Here is a 15780-nt window from a genome sequence, read left to right as displayed (position 1 = left end):
GGCTGTCTCATCAGCTGTATCGAGCTGCAGAAGTATTCTGTAATCCTGCTGTATGCAGAGGATGGGTGCAGCCCAGGTCAGTTTACCATTCAGACTACAGACTACCAACACTCAGGCTTTTGCTGAATTGTCTTGTACTAACTTCTTTCATTTAGCACCATCATTAGGTCGAAATGTAAATGTTTCCAATGCTTTCTTTCATTCCAAATAACTGTAAAACTATTATTATTCTTGTCAGCTTTGTCCTAATGAGCTAATGTTACTATGATAACACCATTAATCGTACATGGGGATCATAGTAAACATTGTTTCTGCTAAATGTTAGCATTGCCATTTGAACTGCAAGAGACTCTTCAAGCCTGGATAGGAGTATTTCCCCCACAAGTTTAAAAATAACCTTGCTTTTCCATCAAACCCCCACACTGTGCTATGCTTCGAATACAACAATAATAAAATGTTTCATTTCATGACCTATGTATGACTCATTCTAATATATTTCCTGTTATGACATTTTGCTTTGATAGAATGTTTATATCAATAAAATGTATTTTTAGCGTTTAACATAAGAAAGGTTTCTTCAATTTTATTCCAGGTTTCCTTATCTAAATTGAAAAGTTCTGATACTCTGAGGAATGCAGTCTGTTCAACAGTATGCACGTGGAAAGGTTGCCAAAATAAATGGACATCCTAATGGATACACAAAAAAAACATAATGTTGAGCCTGTTTGTCATTTTGTTGGTCTTTATTTCACAGTGCGGGGTAAATTCTAGGGAGGGAGAGCAGCAGTTTAGCTGGAGAATTGAGTGTATGATGTACAGTTAAGTTTTTATTTGTTCCATTTTAACATAACAGCTTGGTTTAAAAGCCCCATTGCAATGTCATTGAGATTGTTCTGCATATATTGTTCTCTCTCCCTCCCTCCCTCCCACACACACACACACACACACACACACACACACACACACACACACACACACACACACACACACACACACACACACACACACACACACACACACACACACACACACACACACACACACACACACACACACACACACACACACACACACACACACACCTCCTCCCTGTTGAACTGGTTGAACTCAGTTGCATAGGCGACAGCAGGAATTCTCTCCCTCCAGTCACACTTTTTTTGGTCGGTCGGAAGACATATTCTGGAATGTGGAGAAAGAGGCAGAGACTGCAGGTGAAAATGCTGAAAAGGAGCTTTAGCCAAGTAAAAAAATGCCAAATTAAATATAACATCAGTTTGGATGGGGTACTGAACCTAGGCTACACATGCTTAGTCAAATATTTATGTCAATGAAACTACAATTGCACATTTTTAATTGGTGGACAATATAGCATGGACCACACAACAACAACAAAATCACATATCATTGTTGCAGCACCATTTCAACATCTGGCAGGGGTGACGTTTGCTAGTACACATTCTCTCTTCTTTTTTTACATTTATACCCCAAATACTCATCCATGACTGTCTCACCACGGGCTAAGACACCTCCCATAGCAACGCCAGCCCCCAAAGTCTGGTCGTAGGAGACTTTATGCATGTGAGAATCTGCACGTAGCATTCAGACTTCTAGTGATCCCGTCCTTACACACCAGCAGATGTTCATTTTGTCCCCGTTACCTGCACTGTGGCCGGTTGGAGTCGAGACTTCACAGGACGCAAGAGCCGGGATTGCACATATTTCTGCTACAGGATGCTCTCGTTTAGGTAAATATTGACTTCTGAATCAGATAAGATAGCAAGAGCAATTCACATTCAGAGCCTTTTTAGGTAACGTTAGCTGTCATATCACCCTGCAGATTTGAACTGTCCGTTTTCTATTGTTTTTCACTTGGGACCGTTGAACATTCTAGAACGTTAAAGTTAGGTTAGCTTGCCTAGCTAGCTAAAAAACTAGCTAACCTGGACGAAACTTTAATATGTGTAATGGTTCTCGACAGCAGCGTATACTATACAAAAACTGCATTGGGTTGAAGGGAGTCATATTTGCAAAATTCAGTTGAAAAGGTTAATGTTAACAAATAGCCAGTTAAGTAAACGGTGCCTGAATTTTCCTATGAAACTCAGTCAATGTTATGGCATTCCAGTGCAATGCAGCGTGGGATGCTGCTTCCTTCGCTCTGCTCTATATTATCATACGTATTTCCATACATTAGCAGCATATTATACAAGGATTTATTTGTTTATGCATTCTGCATGGTCTGCCATATTGCACACTTCAGTGAGCCTATGGTATTAGGCTATTTGGGGACACGAACGAACGTTCACTGCAAACTGTTTTTACGTCACATTCGTGTGGGAACCGTTAACGTTAACTATCTTAATTAGTTTAGGAGTCAACAAATGGCATCTGCGGTCCTTAAGAAATGAAAAGACCCCCTGCTGTCAGCAACTTTATAGGGGTGACTGAGGGGTTATTCCTGGTGAAACCAGCCAGACTCCATTGAGAAGTGTTGGGTCCACTCATGAGTTTCCCTCGGCGGGGAGGGGCGAAGACGTGGCAGTCCTCTTCCATCCACATCCTGTGTTATCTGACTCCCCTGCCTCACTCCCAGCTAAACTTCGAAAATATACTTCAGCTAAAGGAAATGTAACTGCGAGAAAGATATTAAAATACAGTGCAGACCAAGAGAACAAGGTTACTTTTGTTCAAAAATGTAGTGACTGCAGTGAGGCACAATTATATAATCTTTTTTGGGGATTAACACTTTTTCTGCGATTTATTATCACTTTATTGTAAAATATTGTCTTGATAGACCATACATTAAACATGTTATGGAAATGGGTATTTTTGGGGTATTTACTTTGTTAAAAGTAATTCTTAGCAAAGTTGGAAGTTACTAAAGAGACAGGAAAATTAGTCAATTGAAAACTCCACGAATGCAATAAAACTAATTATTTATCAGTGTTTTCTGAGGGTAGATGCTTCCTTGCAAGTGAGAGCACTGGTAAACATCCACCTTCCCCACAATTAGCACAAGTTTGGTAAAGAAAAGCATCTTCTAACAAACATGTCTGAACAGAATGCAGCCCAATTTACAGGTCAGAAGTCAGAAAACTAAAACTTTAAAGCAAATGTTATGCAAAGTAGTTTTCTCAAACAGGTTTGAAGAAATGGCCTCACGTGTGTCTGGCAGGTTAAATGTTAAATTGCCATCAGGAATGTTTTGGTGTTCTGGCATTTCACGTACAAGCATGTTTGCATACAAAAACTCTCACTACCACTTACTCTGGTGTGTGGCATGCTGCGTGGATCTAAATGATAACTGTTATACTTGCAGCTTTAATCTTGACTTTTCACTTCTACAATATTATACCAGTAGAGACACAAGAGCTGTGAGCCTGTCATTACAATAATTATATTCTTTAGAGTTTGTATCCTGTCAGAGGCACACTAATGGTATCTTGGACTGAGTGGGGCCAAATATTCTTGAATTACAGTAGGAGCATTTAGAGATAATGATAACTTTCATTTTACCTTGAAGTTTCTAAATATTCTTTGGTTTAAACAAATGTAACTCTGCTTGAATATATTGAATATGCAGAGCTCTGACACTTATATGTCTGCCTCTCTGTTGCCTGCTGCTGACCTTAATTCAAATGTCATATGAAGTAATTATTTTTATTTCCACTGAAGACTTGTCCATGTGGCAAAGTCAGAACCTGCCTGAGCCTGTTGTCTGCCTCCAGCGAAGGGCTTTAGAAATCAGCATAGACGCACGACCGATTTCATGCATGACCTTTACTTTGCCACCAGGTGAACAGTTTCTAAATGTGTGGACATGAAGATACATGTGAGGGTTTATTTTTGAGAAAGTGTGTTTGTAAAGAATATTGACAGGTGGGTGCTATTATTTTACCTTTTTATATTTCAGCTTTTTTGTTTATCCTTTCTTTAAAACATCTATTTCATCATGCCGTTTTCAGCTATTATTAGTCAAGAAATATTGTGGAAATTAAACTAGTGTAAATGTCCTGTAATACTTTTTACCTATCAAAGTTTCATAGAGTTATTTAACATGAGCAACTGACTAAACAATGTACCAACAACATTATGTTTTAGGAAGAGTAAGTTAATTGGCTAAGAATCAAGGATACAATTGTGTGAATCCAGGGATTTGTTCAAAGTGAAATTCTCATACATGTATCCCATGATGTCTAGAAATCCAGATGGAAGTTTAAAGAAAGTAAATCATGTATTTTAGTGCAATAAATAAAGATGACATTGTCCTAGCAGCTCCTCTGCTGCTGCCAAGTTTTCACTTCATCATGTAAACAATTGCATACTGAGGATGCAGTGTGTACACATTGACACCTGCCTGCTCATTTATTCCTGTCAGTCAGCCTGTGCTCTCTTCTCATTTCTGTCTGTATGGATAGAGAGATCCCAGCACCACTATTCAAAGGCCAGCATCCCAGTATGGCTATGTCATCACAACAGACAAACCGGACACAGTGACACCAACCACAGACTTATATTTGGCTTTGTGTGGTGGTTGGGAGGCTGCACTTCTAAACAGATTTAATTCTTGAATTCTTTTTTTTAATTTCTTTTTTTCACTTTTATTGTCATTACGTAGTACAGGTACTATGTAACAAAATGGTTTCTCTGCATTTGACCCATACTAGTGTTAGGAGCAGTGAGCTGCCATTATGAACGGCGCCCGGGGAGCAGTGTAGGGAACGGTGCCTTGCTCAGGGACACCTCGGTAGCACTTGGTCTTGCCAAGGAGATTCTTCAAGTTTTCATCACTCGTTTTCTCTCTTAACATAAATAAATTTTTTCTCTGTAAGCTAAATGGTCAGTACAGCCAATTCACAAGTAACATTTCAAATACTCTCCCAACTTACCCACTAATACTTGCACATAGTTTTTCCCCAGGTTTTGAGATAGCTGCTGCTGAGACTTCTACTCGCTCAACAGCTTGCCAGAAATAATACCCAGTTACTATGGACAATCCCCAGACCTTGATGTCATCAGTTTCCTTTGGGAACATTTATGAAAAGTGTCTGTGGATTGTCCGCTCTTAAATGGTGCTAACAACAAGGTTTTCAATTCAGTAGGAGCAGCACTGGAGGGAGTAAAGGGAAGCATCAATATGATACATCGTGGAGGTTGAAAATAGTTTCTCTGGTATTGATAGTGACTAACTTATTTCTGGTATTGTGACATCCCTAGTATGAAGTGGTACTTGGGTAATTTGGTTTGGTACATTAATAATACAGTCCATTCTGCCATTCACCTTTTTGATATTATTGTTTTAATATGCATGATTCAATATTCAAGTTAATCTATTTAACAATGTATCTCATTCTCTCATTGCTTCTCCAGGATGGAGCTGCCATGTTTGTGTCTATTGTTGCTAAACTGTCTGCAGTCGCTCTCAGCCGGCAATGACTTCTACACCTCAATAGGTAAAAACATCAAGCAATATATGTTCCTTATTTAAGAAAAATTCTCCCTTTGCTGACTTTTGTTGCATCTCACATATGGACTCGAGATTTCACGACATTGGGATGAGATGAGTGATGCCCTTTGTTATGAATCATTGCAGTAATGATGGTGAAGTATCTCTCATTTGTTTTCTTCAGGCCAGATGACAGATCTGTTATACACAGAAAAAGACCTCGTCACCTCCCTAAAGGACTACATCAGAGCAGAGGAGACCAAGCTTGAGAAGATTAAAGTGTTAGTTTTTGGAAACTTGTCTCAGTGTTTCTGAATATTAAGATATTATTGCTTCTGGATTCATATGTAAGCAATGCATCTAACTGTGTATTACCATCTTTGTGATAGGTGGGCTGATAAGATGGAATCACTGTCAGCCGCAGCCACACTGGACCCCGAGGGCTACCTGGGAAACCCGGTCAATGCCTTCAAACTGATGAAGAGGCTGAACACAGAGTGGGCGGAGCTGGAGAGCCTGGTGCTCAGTGACACCACTGACGGTATGGATAAAGCAGACCTGTTTCAAATAATGATAAGTGCCAAAAGTTTAGAAAACCAAGAAAAGGTAACTAACAGAAAAGACTATTTTCCAATACTTTTTGATGTTGATTTGATCCAGGGATTTCTATACATTTGTAGAGATTGGGTAATCTTGGAACTCCCTAATTAGTGCAGCAACATTTATAGAGAGTGCAAAGTTGTTTTAAATTCCAAAACAACTATATGCTTGCTTAGATTCATACGTATATTCATACTTGTTATATTGAAGGAGAAATCGGATGCCTTGCTCAGTCACCCTAACATGAGTTATTGAGGTAGAATATAACTCATACATGTTGGTCACATGTCTTGATCGAACTTTAATTCTCCCACTCAAGATCAAAGTCACTCTGATTGAAGAGAGAGTATTAATGGTCCACTTGACTGATTGTAAGTTATCCTATAAATAATCCTACTATTAATTTATCTGGGTTTCTCATGTCTTTCTCTCTCAGGATTTGTTTCCAACCTGACCATCCAGAGACAGTACTTCCCCACAGATGAGGACCAGACTGGGGCAGCTAAAGCTCTCCTCAGGTTACAGGACACTTACAGACTTACTGCCAACACCATCGCTACAGGAGACCTACCTGGTAAGGGCTTTGAATCTGCATACCACACCAACCTGATAAAAGCTCCAAAGCAGGAAGCATACAATTAACAGACTAAAGTGCGATGAAAGTCACAGTAAACACCTTCTTGTTGTTTCCTTGTGTCCTCTGCATGCTAGGAGCGAAGCACAAGACTTTTATGACAGTGGAGGACTGTTATGAGCTGGGGAAGATCGCCTACTCCGATGTGGATTACTACCACACCGAGCTGTGGATGTCCCAGGCTCTGAAACAGCTTGAACATGGAGAGGAGTCCAATATAGATAAGGTGACAGTGCTCGACTACCTCAGCTACTCCATCTACCAGCAGGGGGAGATAGATCGAGCCCTGGATTACACCAAGCAGCTCCTAAAACTGGGTGAGTCAATGGGTGACTCAATGAAGTATTTTTCCAACTTTCAAAAGTATTCTGGGAGGCATGTTTTGCAATGTGTATGGATTCTAAAATGTCTGCTCAAGATATGTTGTGTTTATAGGATCAAACAGGAAATAATGCACTTTTTTTCACAAACATGCACAGACACCAGACTTTATTTTGGTTTAGATAAGATTGTAAAGATGCGGAAATAGCCTTAATTTTACCGAGCACACAGCATCATATTATGAAAAAAGGAAAGCACATATTTTTTTTTATCCAAATAGCTAGAATGAAGTCATTATGGTACATTTTGAAAATGACGTTGAAAGCGACAGCATATGAATCTTGAACTTATTTACATACGAAGCAGAAGAACATTTCCAAACCACATGCATATCAGTCTAAGCCATATTATCCATGCTACTGCGAGTTTGTGACATTCCCCCCCCGATATAATATATATTTTTTAATCACCTACAGTCAGATATTGGTCTCATTTTGGTTGCTTGTAGATTTGTCATGAAACAAAATGGTCTTCTGTCCAGAGAATTCAGAGATCTAGATTACAATTCTTCTTAGAAATGAACTGTTCCATTTGTTTAATTGTATGTATTTATAGTAGGGCTGTGCGATTATGGCAAAAATCATAATCACAATTATTTTGGTCAATAATTGATATCACGATTATTAAAAATGATTATCCATTTACTTTGAAAACATCCATTTATTGAAAAAAAAAAAGTGAACTGTATGTTTTTAACAGTTGATTACCCTGAACGTTAAGTATAATTCAACTGAAAAACCAATAAAAAAATAAATAATAATAATTAAAAAAATGTAAAAAAAGATTACGTTGTTTTCTTAATAGTTGCAAGCCAAAATCGTAATCGAGATTAAAATACGATTAATGCACAGCCCTAATTTATAGTAATGACGCTGAATAATACTTTATTATAGAATAGTATATAATATTGAACTCTCTAACCTGCATCCGACTAGACCACACCATTGTTATCTTTCCAGTTTGAACATCTTGTTTCTGAGAAGTGGATAAGGTCAGACTGAATAAATAGCATGTAATTATGACGTGTTGGAAACTCAGTTATTTTGATTGCAGGGCTGTTATATTCTCAGGTGACAGGTGCTGCAGTCCTCACTATTTGTACACACCACCATTATTTCTGTTGGTCTGTCATTTTTAGACTCAGAGCATCAGCGCGCCAATGGCAACCTGAAGTACTTTGAGTTCCAGTTGGAGAAGCAGAGAAAGGCTGATGAGGCTGAAGGGAAGAAACCAGGTAAAAAGGAAACAACCGAAAAGAAAGAGAAGAGCAAGAAGGTCTCGAATCGTCAGGTCCCAGAGAGGAAGAAGTACGAGATGCTTTGTCGTGGGGAGGGCATCAAAATGGTGAGGGAAACAAAAAGATACACAAAAACACATTTTCTAAGTAAATAAATACACATCAGTTAAATGTCCTTTTTTTTCTTCTGTTAACCAGACCCCCCGCAGGCAGAGCCGGCTGTTCTGTCGTTACTATGACAACAATCACAACCCCAAATATGTGTTGGCTCCTGTCAAACAGCAAGATGAGTGGGACCGCCCCTACATTGTCCGCTACCTCGACATCCTCTCCGAAACAGAAATCGAGAAGGTCAAGCAACTGGCGAAGCCAAGAGTAAGCATTTTTCTGTAGATCAAGTGCTCCAATGATGCCATATGATGTATGTATAAAAACGTAACTTAACAGTTCCACGTGACATAATAGGATCATTCATTTAGGGCTGGGTGGTATGAAGAAAATCACATCATGATGTTTTTGACCAAATACCTTAATATCGATATTGTAGGGTTGACCATTGAAGCTTTCACAAAATATTTACACAATGTCAATTTTGATAGAAAAATCATCGGTTAAAGGCATACATTAGAAAGGCTAGTCTTTTCAAACAGTCTGATAAGTTAAGAACATTCATCACTTTACTATATTGCTGACACTTACAATATCATGATATCTTAAATCTACGACAATATCTAGTCTTATATCACAATATCGATATTATATCAATATATTGCCCAGCCCTACTTTCATTAGTGTGTTGTCATGATATTCGAGTTTCTAACTTTTTCACCATACCTTTAAAAATAATTGGTATTCAATATATTCTTTTTGAAATTACATGGGAAAATTGACACAACATTAAGGGAAATACATTGAGTTTTTTATTAAAAGATAAATATAACAAGGTTGAAAAACCGATAATTCTGACAACACTAGTTGAGCGTGTTTAGGAGTGGGATATCAAGGCTGTGAGGCTCGTTAGGCAAGCACACAGGCACACATCTTTGCATGTGTGTCTGTGTGTGGGTAAATCATGTCCCTGGCTTCACAGCTGCGCAGGGCCACCATCTCCAACCCCATCACAGGCGTGCTGGAGACAGCGCCATACCGGATCAGCAAAAGGTAAGGAATAGTTAGGAGCCGCCAACAGCAGAGGATATAGGAGAGAGCTGAGAGGGAGAAAGAGAGATTTCTTCTCCTCCTTCTCCTTCAAAAACTCACCCCATTTCTCCTCTGTACCGTCCGTCTGCATCCCTCCATTTCTCCGCCCTTCCAAACCTTGAAGGCTCTTGAGCTGACTCAAACAATCCAGCTGATAATGATCAAAGCTTTACAACAAAAAGAACCATTGGTGGACTTGTATTGGTCAATACATTTAAATATATTATTTTCTGCTGCTTTAACCAGTGAAACAGAAATTAAAGAACGTTTTTTCTTTTGTAGCTAATGGATTTATATTTTTTGGGGGAGAATGAAAGTGTTTGAGTCTTCCACAGAAAGGGGAAAATTATTTTTATTTTTCTGCTAGCTGATATTAACATAGTGGCTTTTTTTAGCCAGGAGGTGAATTGAGGCACTCATTGATAACCTACTGATACACTTTCTTACTTTGCAATTGAATTTGGTTTTGAACATTGCCTCATGGATCACTCTCTTGGCTCTTCTAAAGAATAACATCAACAAGTAGTGATCACATCTGCCTTTCTTTTCTCTCTATCTCTCTTTCCTCCTTTTACTTCTCTTGTGGGTATCACATTCCATCATCCTCTTTTCTTTCCTTTATTTATCTGCGTTACCTCGACCTCCGTGTCCTTGTGCGGCTGGAACTACTGTAGTTAAGGCGAGCCACGGTGCATGACCCCCTTACTGGGACACTAACCACGGCCCAGTACAGAGTCTCCAAGAGGTAAGGGGTAACAGGTGACCAGGAGAGCTCGAGGAGATACTTCCTTATCCTCCGTTCTTTTCTTTGTCTTAATCTCTGAAATGGAAGAAAATGTTAAGCTACACCTAAAAAACACTAGAGGAAGTTTTCATTTTGTTTAAAGTGGACCTATCATGCTATATTATAATAATATAGTGTAGGACCATACCTATATAAGGCATATTTATACTTTTTTTTTTTTCAAAATACCAAACAGATCATGCATTTTAGCCATGCCTCATTTTGCTCAATTTGACATTTTTTAGATCTGTTTTAGCAAGGGCTGATTCAGTGAGCAACAGCACCATCTAGAGGCCTGGCATATGTACTACAACGTCTCCAGCGCTTTCGAATGGCAATGCCGTGGTTGTCTCCTCCTGATTGGTGGAGTTGGCCCAATAGCCGTAGCGCCACCGTCCTGACGTCAGGACAGTGTTCAAATCTGGATCAGTTTTTATCAGATCCGTTGCAGCCCCTTTTTTAGAGATTTGGGTATGGAGGAAAATAGAGAGGGTTGTGTTTTCTGACACTTGGTGAGTTCCCTGGAACACCGGGGACACATATTCATGTATAAAAGACGTACAAAAGTGCATTTTGCATGATAGGTCCCCTTTAACAGATGTCTGCAAGAACATTGAGCTTACAAATAGATAAACAAAAATAAACAATTCTCAGTTGTTTTTAGGTGTAGTTGAATATTCGTTGTTCCTACCAGTTAACCCAGTCATTGGGGGATTTTTATGGACAGTTGTGACAGATAGTTTTACTTTCCCCCGACTCGGTTATTTGGAATCTCTATTCCCCATTGCTCTTTCCAGTAATTCATCTGTAACCATTCTTGTATGAGCTTAATTCAGCTGCTATGGTTTACTATGCTTCTGCAACTAACATAAGCAAAAGAGATTTAAACACTTCTAAGCCTGAGTCTGGACGCAAAAGCTTAAAAACACAGATAAATGTATGCTGCATAATGTACAAAGAGAGATTGTTACTGATGTTAGAAAAAATGCCGCCCTGTGTATGAATGACTGTTCCACTTCAATAGATACATTGCCTGTTGGACCCACCCTTAAAAATACCAGGCCAGCAATAAACCTACATTTATTTGGTTTTACAGTTCTTGATAATTAAAGTATCGGTGCGTGTGTACGTGGGTTTAAGGGTGTGGTGTCCCTTTGATGTTTTTGTATGAGTACATGTTAGCCAGCATGCATTTCCAAATTCAGCGAGGAATCATTCAACAGGTTTCCGAGTGTTCACCTCGCTTCATTATATGGATACATGCGTCTAGGATAACTCTCCAGTTCAGTTTGTTAAAGTGATACAGAGAACAGAAAAACAGGCGAAAGAACTCAGAAGACTTTGACCGCTCAATGAACTTGTCCAACACATCAGGCAAAAATGTATTGGCTCACATTTGGTCCAGCATCCCTTCAAAAATATGAGTTATTAGCAACACAACCTCTTGATAAAAAAGCTGACTCATCTCACTGCTTTTCTCATACACACACATATCTTAGGGTTGATGTGCTGTAATTCTCGGGAACACGTCCATAAAACAGGGCGGTAGGAATAATCTCATAGGCTTTTTCTTCAGAAAAATCCCCTAAATTTGAGATGTTTCAACTCTGTCTTTCACATCATCAGTAACTTCATATAAATTGTATCTTTCATTTTTTTATAATGTGTAATGTGAAAGGATTTTTATTAGAAACTGTGGCTTCTAATTTATCGTCAGAAGAAATGCCAGTGTGAATGTTAAGATGTGGTCTGCAGAACTATAGATGAGTCATTTTTTCATATTTCACAATAAAGTTCAGTAGCTTGGTCAAAAGCGTATTATATCGGAGTCTACTCTTAGACTGGTGTGCATGAGTGAGTATGAAAGGCCGGTTGTGTTAAGTTAAACCCATGATAATATTTAGCCGCAGTCCTGTACCAGGCACATTCCCAAGTACTCACACAGTTTAAAACACCCTGTACCCTGAGCTGATTGAAGATTCTGAAACTCTGGCCAGCTTTCTCTATTTCATATTCTTCAAATCTCTATTTCCCCTTTTCTATCATGTGATGTATTGCCTAACTTTACTTTCCAAGCTTTTCATGGCAACTTTTCAGCATGACATATCTTGCAGCTGCCTATTTCAAAAGAAACCTTCACTACCATCTAGTGGACAGATATGTGCCTCACTGACATACTGTATAGCACGTCCGCCTGCTTTCTCAGTCATTCTGTTTCCTTTCTGTATTCCAGCGCTTGGCTCACTGGCTATGAAGATCCAATGATTGACGTGATCAACCAGAGAATTGAAGATCTCACCGGACTGGAAATGGACACTGCAGAAGAGCTGCAGGTAAAGAGTTAGCTGAAGGACATTGAGCACAGTTTTTTTTCCTTGAATTTCTATCCTTTTTCTAAATGCAAGACCTTACTGAATCCACAAAGTTCTTATATAGAGGTAACATATCATTTTACTATCAACCTTCCCATACTGTTTGTGTTTTTTAGTTTATTAGAATCCTCATTTGTAGCTGTGTGACTTAATTCATATGTTTGATTGTTCTTTAGGTTGCAAACTATGGCGTTGGAGGTCAATACGAACCACACTTTGACTTTGGAAGGGTAAGGAAACCTTTGTAATTAACACAAGTACATTTTCTATAGATGTACAGTAAGGTTTAAATGGCAGGACATTAAATGTGACGTTGACTTTCTCCACAGAAAGATGAGCCAGATGCCTTTAAGGAGCTCGGAACTGGCAACCGCATAGCAACATGGCTCTTCTATGTGAGTAAATTCAATGGTTTTGAACTTTAGATTGAACTTCCACTAAGCTGTTTTAAATGTTTGACAGAAATACTGGTGTTTGAATCTTCTCTACGGAGCGGTCTCATACTTGCCAATGAAATGTGAGAATGAAGCTCAACATAACTTTTCCTCTTTGGTTTTGCTCAGTGTGACAGCCTGGTATTATACATTTAGGTCGATCCCTAGTCTCTGATTGTGGGCTTAATCTTTGCTGTCACAAAAGTTACATCTGAGTTAAAACAGGACTTGCTATGCTGATTCAATGAGAATGATGTTACATTTGCTGTAAAAATGATTAATGGGAGAAAACTGTATTGTATTGTATTTTCTTCAAACAGTTCCACAGACTATTTTCCACTACTATTTGTATTGTTTGATTTGAGAGACTGAACTATTCCTCTCTCGGTCTCTGTTGTAGATGAGTGATGTAGCATCAGGTGGAGCCACAGTATTCCCAGATGTTGGTGCAGCAGTTTGGCCCAAAAAGGTAACCGCTAATGTTCCACTACTACTTTACACAAATATATAACTGACTCAGTAGCTGTATCTGAGTTGGTCATATTATAAAGCCAACAAATCCCCAGGTGTTTTGTTTGTTTTGCATTATAGTACACAACTAATATATAAATTAATAACACAATAAAGTTGTACAAAATAGTGTGAAAGTTGTTTTTGCTTCCAAGTAAGGACACGTACCAATTAGTTAGCATCTTTTATATGCTTTTTCTATTACACACAACACAGTCTTATAAGGGCTACCTTTACATGCAAAACAAGATCATGTACTATATGAAATTGTTTATTTGTTCATTAAAGTCATTGAATACAAATGTTTAGTCCACATACACATTTGTAATTTCCCCTGTCAAAAATGTGTGGGAATGATTTCAGGAACCTGAGGCTACATTTTGACTTCCAGGCTATCCCTGAAGGGTTTGAAGCCTTGCTAACCTGTGTTGCCTGCTGTTTGTGTGTAGGGCTCGGCAGTGTTCTGGTATAATCTGTTCCCCAGCGGGGAGGGAGACTACAGGACCCGACATGCAGCCTGTCCAGTGCTGGTGGGCAACAAGTGGGGTAAGCTCCTCTTTTTCCAATTCCTTATAAAACCATCAGTAAGACACAAGTAAATATATCTTAAATCTGAAGGGTTAACAGCTGTACTGTTTCCATCGACTGCACCCAGTGGGGTTAGAGTAACCCGCTAGAAAATGGTGTTATAGCTGAACTGGACCTGTTCAAGAATGAATAAGGAAAGATAGATAATGTCAATTGTTATTATCTTTTTATTTTGTCTTTAGTTTCAAACAAATGGATCCATGAACGAGGCCAGGAATGGCGGCGACCTTGTTCCCTAAAGGAATCTGACTGATGAAAAAGGAAAACCTCTTCACCTCCCTGGCCCTTTCTCTCCTTCCTTGTGAACAGCCCAGGAACAAAGAACACCGCTGCAGATCACAGATGATGCGAATGGATACACGGTGTTCAAATGTCTCACTCCCTCTCTACAAGCACTCCCTTTTTTCCCCAGCTGTTGTGCTCTGAGCCCAGAGATTGTTTGGGTTGATGTCTAGACCCTTGCACAGTATTAGCAACGCTGTGACAGATAACTTCAGATTGTTGGATGGTTTGGAGAAACACTTGCGCCATTTTTACTCCCATGTGTCTGTATTTGCACTCTGCATGAACTCTAGTTCTGTGGTGAGATTATCGTTCAGTAGTGACTGCAGGGAGCAGCCTATTCCCTGGCAGTTAGAACCTTAAAAGTACAGATCACATTTTTAACAGGCCTGTCTGATTCATTTCATTACTTTTTATTCATTAACAGAGTTAATGAATAAAGTAATTTATTGTAAAACTACATGCACCATCTTTAAAACAGTTTTATATTTTTCTCAAACAGGCGTATTATTCAGAGGGATTGCAAAAGCATATCGTAGTTTAACTTAAATATTCTCTTTTCTAGTTTTAAACGCAGTCTCCTCCTCCAATAACTTTAATTTCGTAATTACAATTAGTGTTCTGCGGAACAAATGATATGACACACAGCACATAGCAAAATGGTCACTCCAAAAAATATATAAATACATTTCAGGGTAGTTTTGTAGGTTGAAAGAAACACTTTATTTCCTGTAAGTCATGTAACTTATCAGAATTGATTTAAATTGTATGGCTGCATCTATGTTGACATATCACATACCTTGTTGGTCTGCCTCAGAGCCTAGTTTTAGATATTTTTTGTAAGTCATTTGCATCGTCACACCAAGAGATATTTTTAGATTTGGTGAACTTAACACCTGGACACAGACAAAGTAATGTAAATCTCAATGCTGCATGAATTTTGTATTTGATCATCCTGATTGTCCCGGTGTTGTGTAAGCAACAACCAATCATTGAATAATAAGAGCAACAATATTTTGGAAAAAGAAGAGTGGGCTGGATACACCGCATTGTGCCATGACGGGTTCACATATCCAGTTTTTTTTATAGAGTGAATGATTCTGCTAGATTTTTAACAGTGTCCATTGCTTTTCAGTGTGAGAATATATGAGTTTTCCAAGGAAGAAACATTTTATTTATATGTCTCAGCCAATTGTGTGTTGTCTCATAGGAAAGTCTGACATTGTTTTTTTTTCTACAATAAAGACTGTTATATATTGATCTTAAGTACATGAACTTTCCTGCTGCTGTTTGAATGGGTGGGTGGTGGGGA

The 15780-nt window shown here is 38.7% G+C and overlaps 1 protein-coding gene across 1 annotated transcript; it reads left to right on the top strand.

Annotated features, from left to right (window-relative positions):
- Nucleotides 1-1541: 1541 nt before the first annotated feature.
- On the top strand, nt 1542-15729 carry LOC117499814 (prolyl 4-hydroxylase subunit alpha-1-like). The gene is made up of 15 exons (XM_034152445.1): nt 1542-1745; nt 5371-5453; nt 5631-5727; nt 5836-5987; nt 6483-6620; nt 6758-6997; nt 8200-8405; nt 8497-8673; nt 9389-9459; nt 12516-12615; nt 12831-12884; nt 12984-13049; nt 13489-13557; nt 14048-14144; nt 14369-15729. Exons 1-15 carry the CDS (start codon nt 1732-1734, stop codon nt 14437-14439), a joined length of 1635 nt encoding a protein of 544 aa, XP_034008336.1. The 5' UTR covers nt 1542-1731; the 3' UTR covers nt 14440-15729.
- Nucleotides 15730-15780: the final 51 nt, after the last annotated feature.

Source organism: Trematomus bernacchii, unplaced genomic scaffold (genome assembly GCF_902827165.1).
Source record: "Trematomus bernacchii unplaced genomic scaffold, fTreBer1.1, whole genome shotgun sequence".
NCBI lineage: Eukaryota > Metazoa > Chordata > Actinopteri > Perciformes > Nototheniidae > Trematomus > Trematomus bernacchii.
The sequence above is the reverse complement of the archived record's forward strand: the minus strand, read 5'-3'. Positions and strand labels throughout refer to the sequence as shown.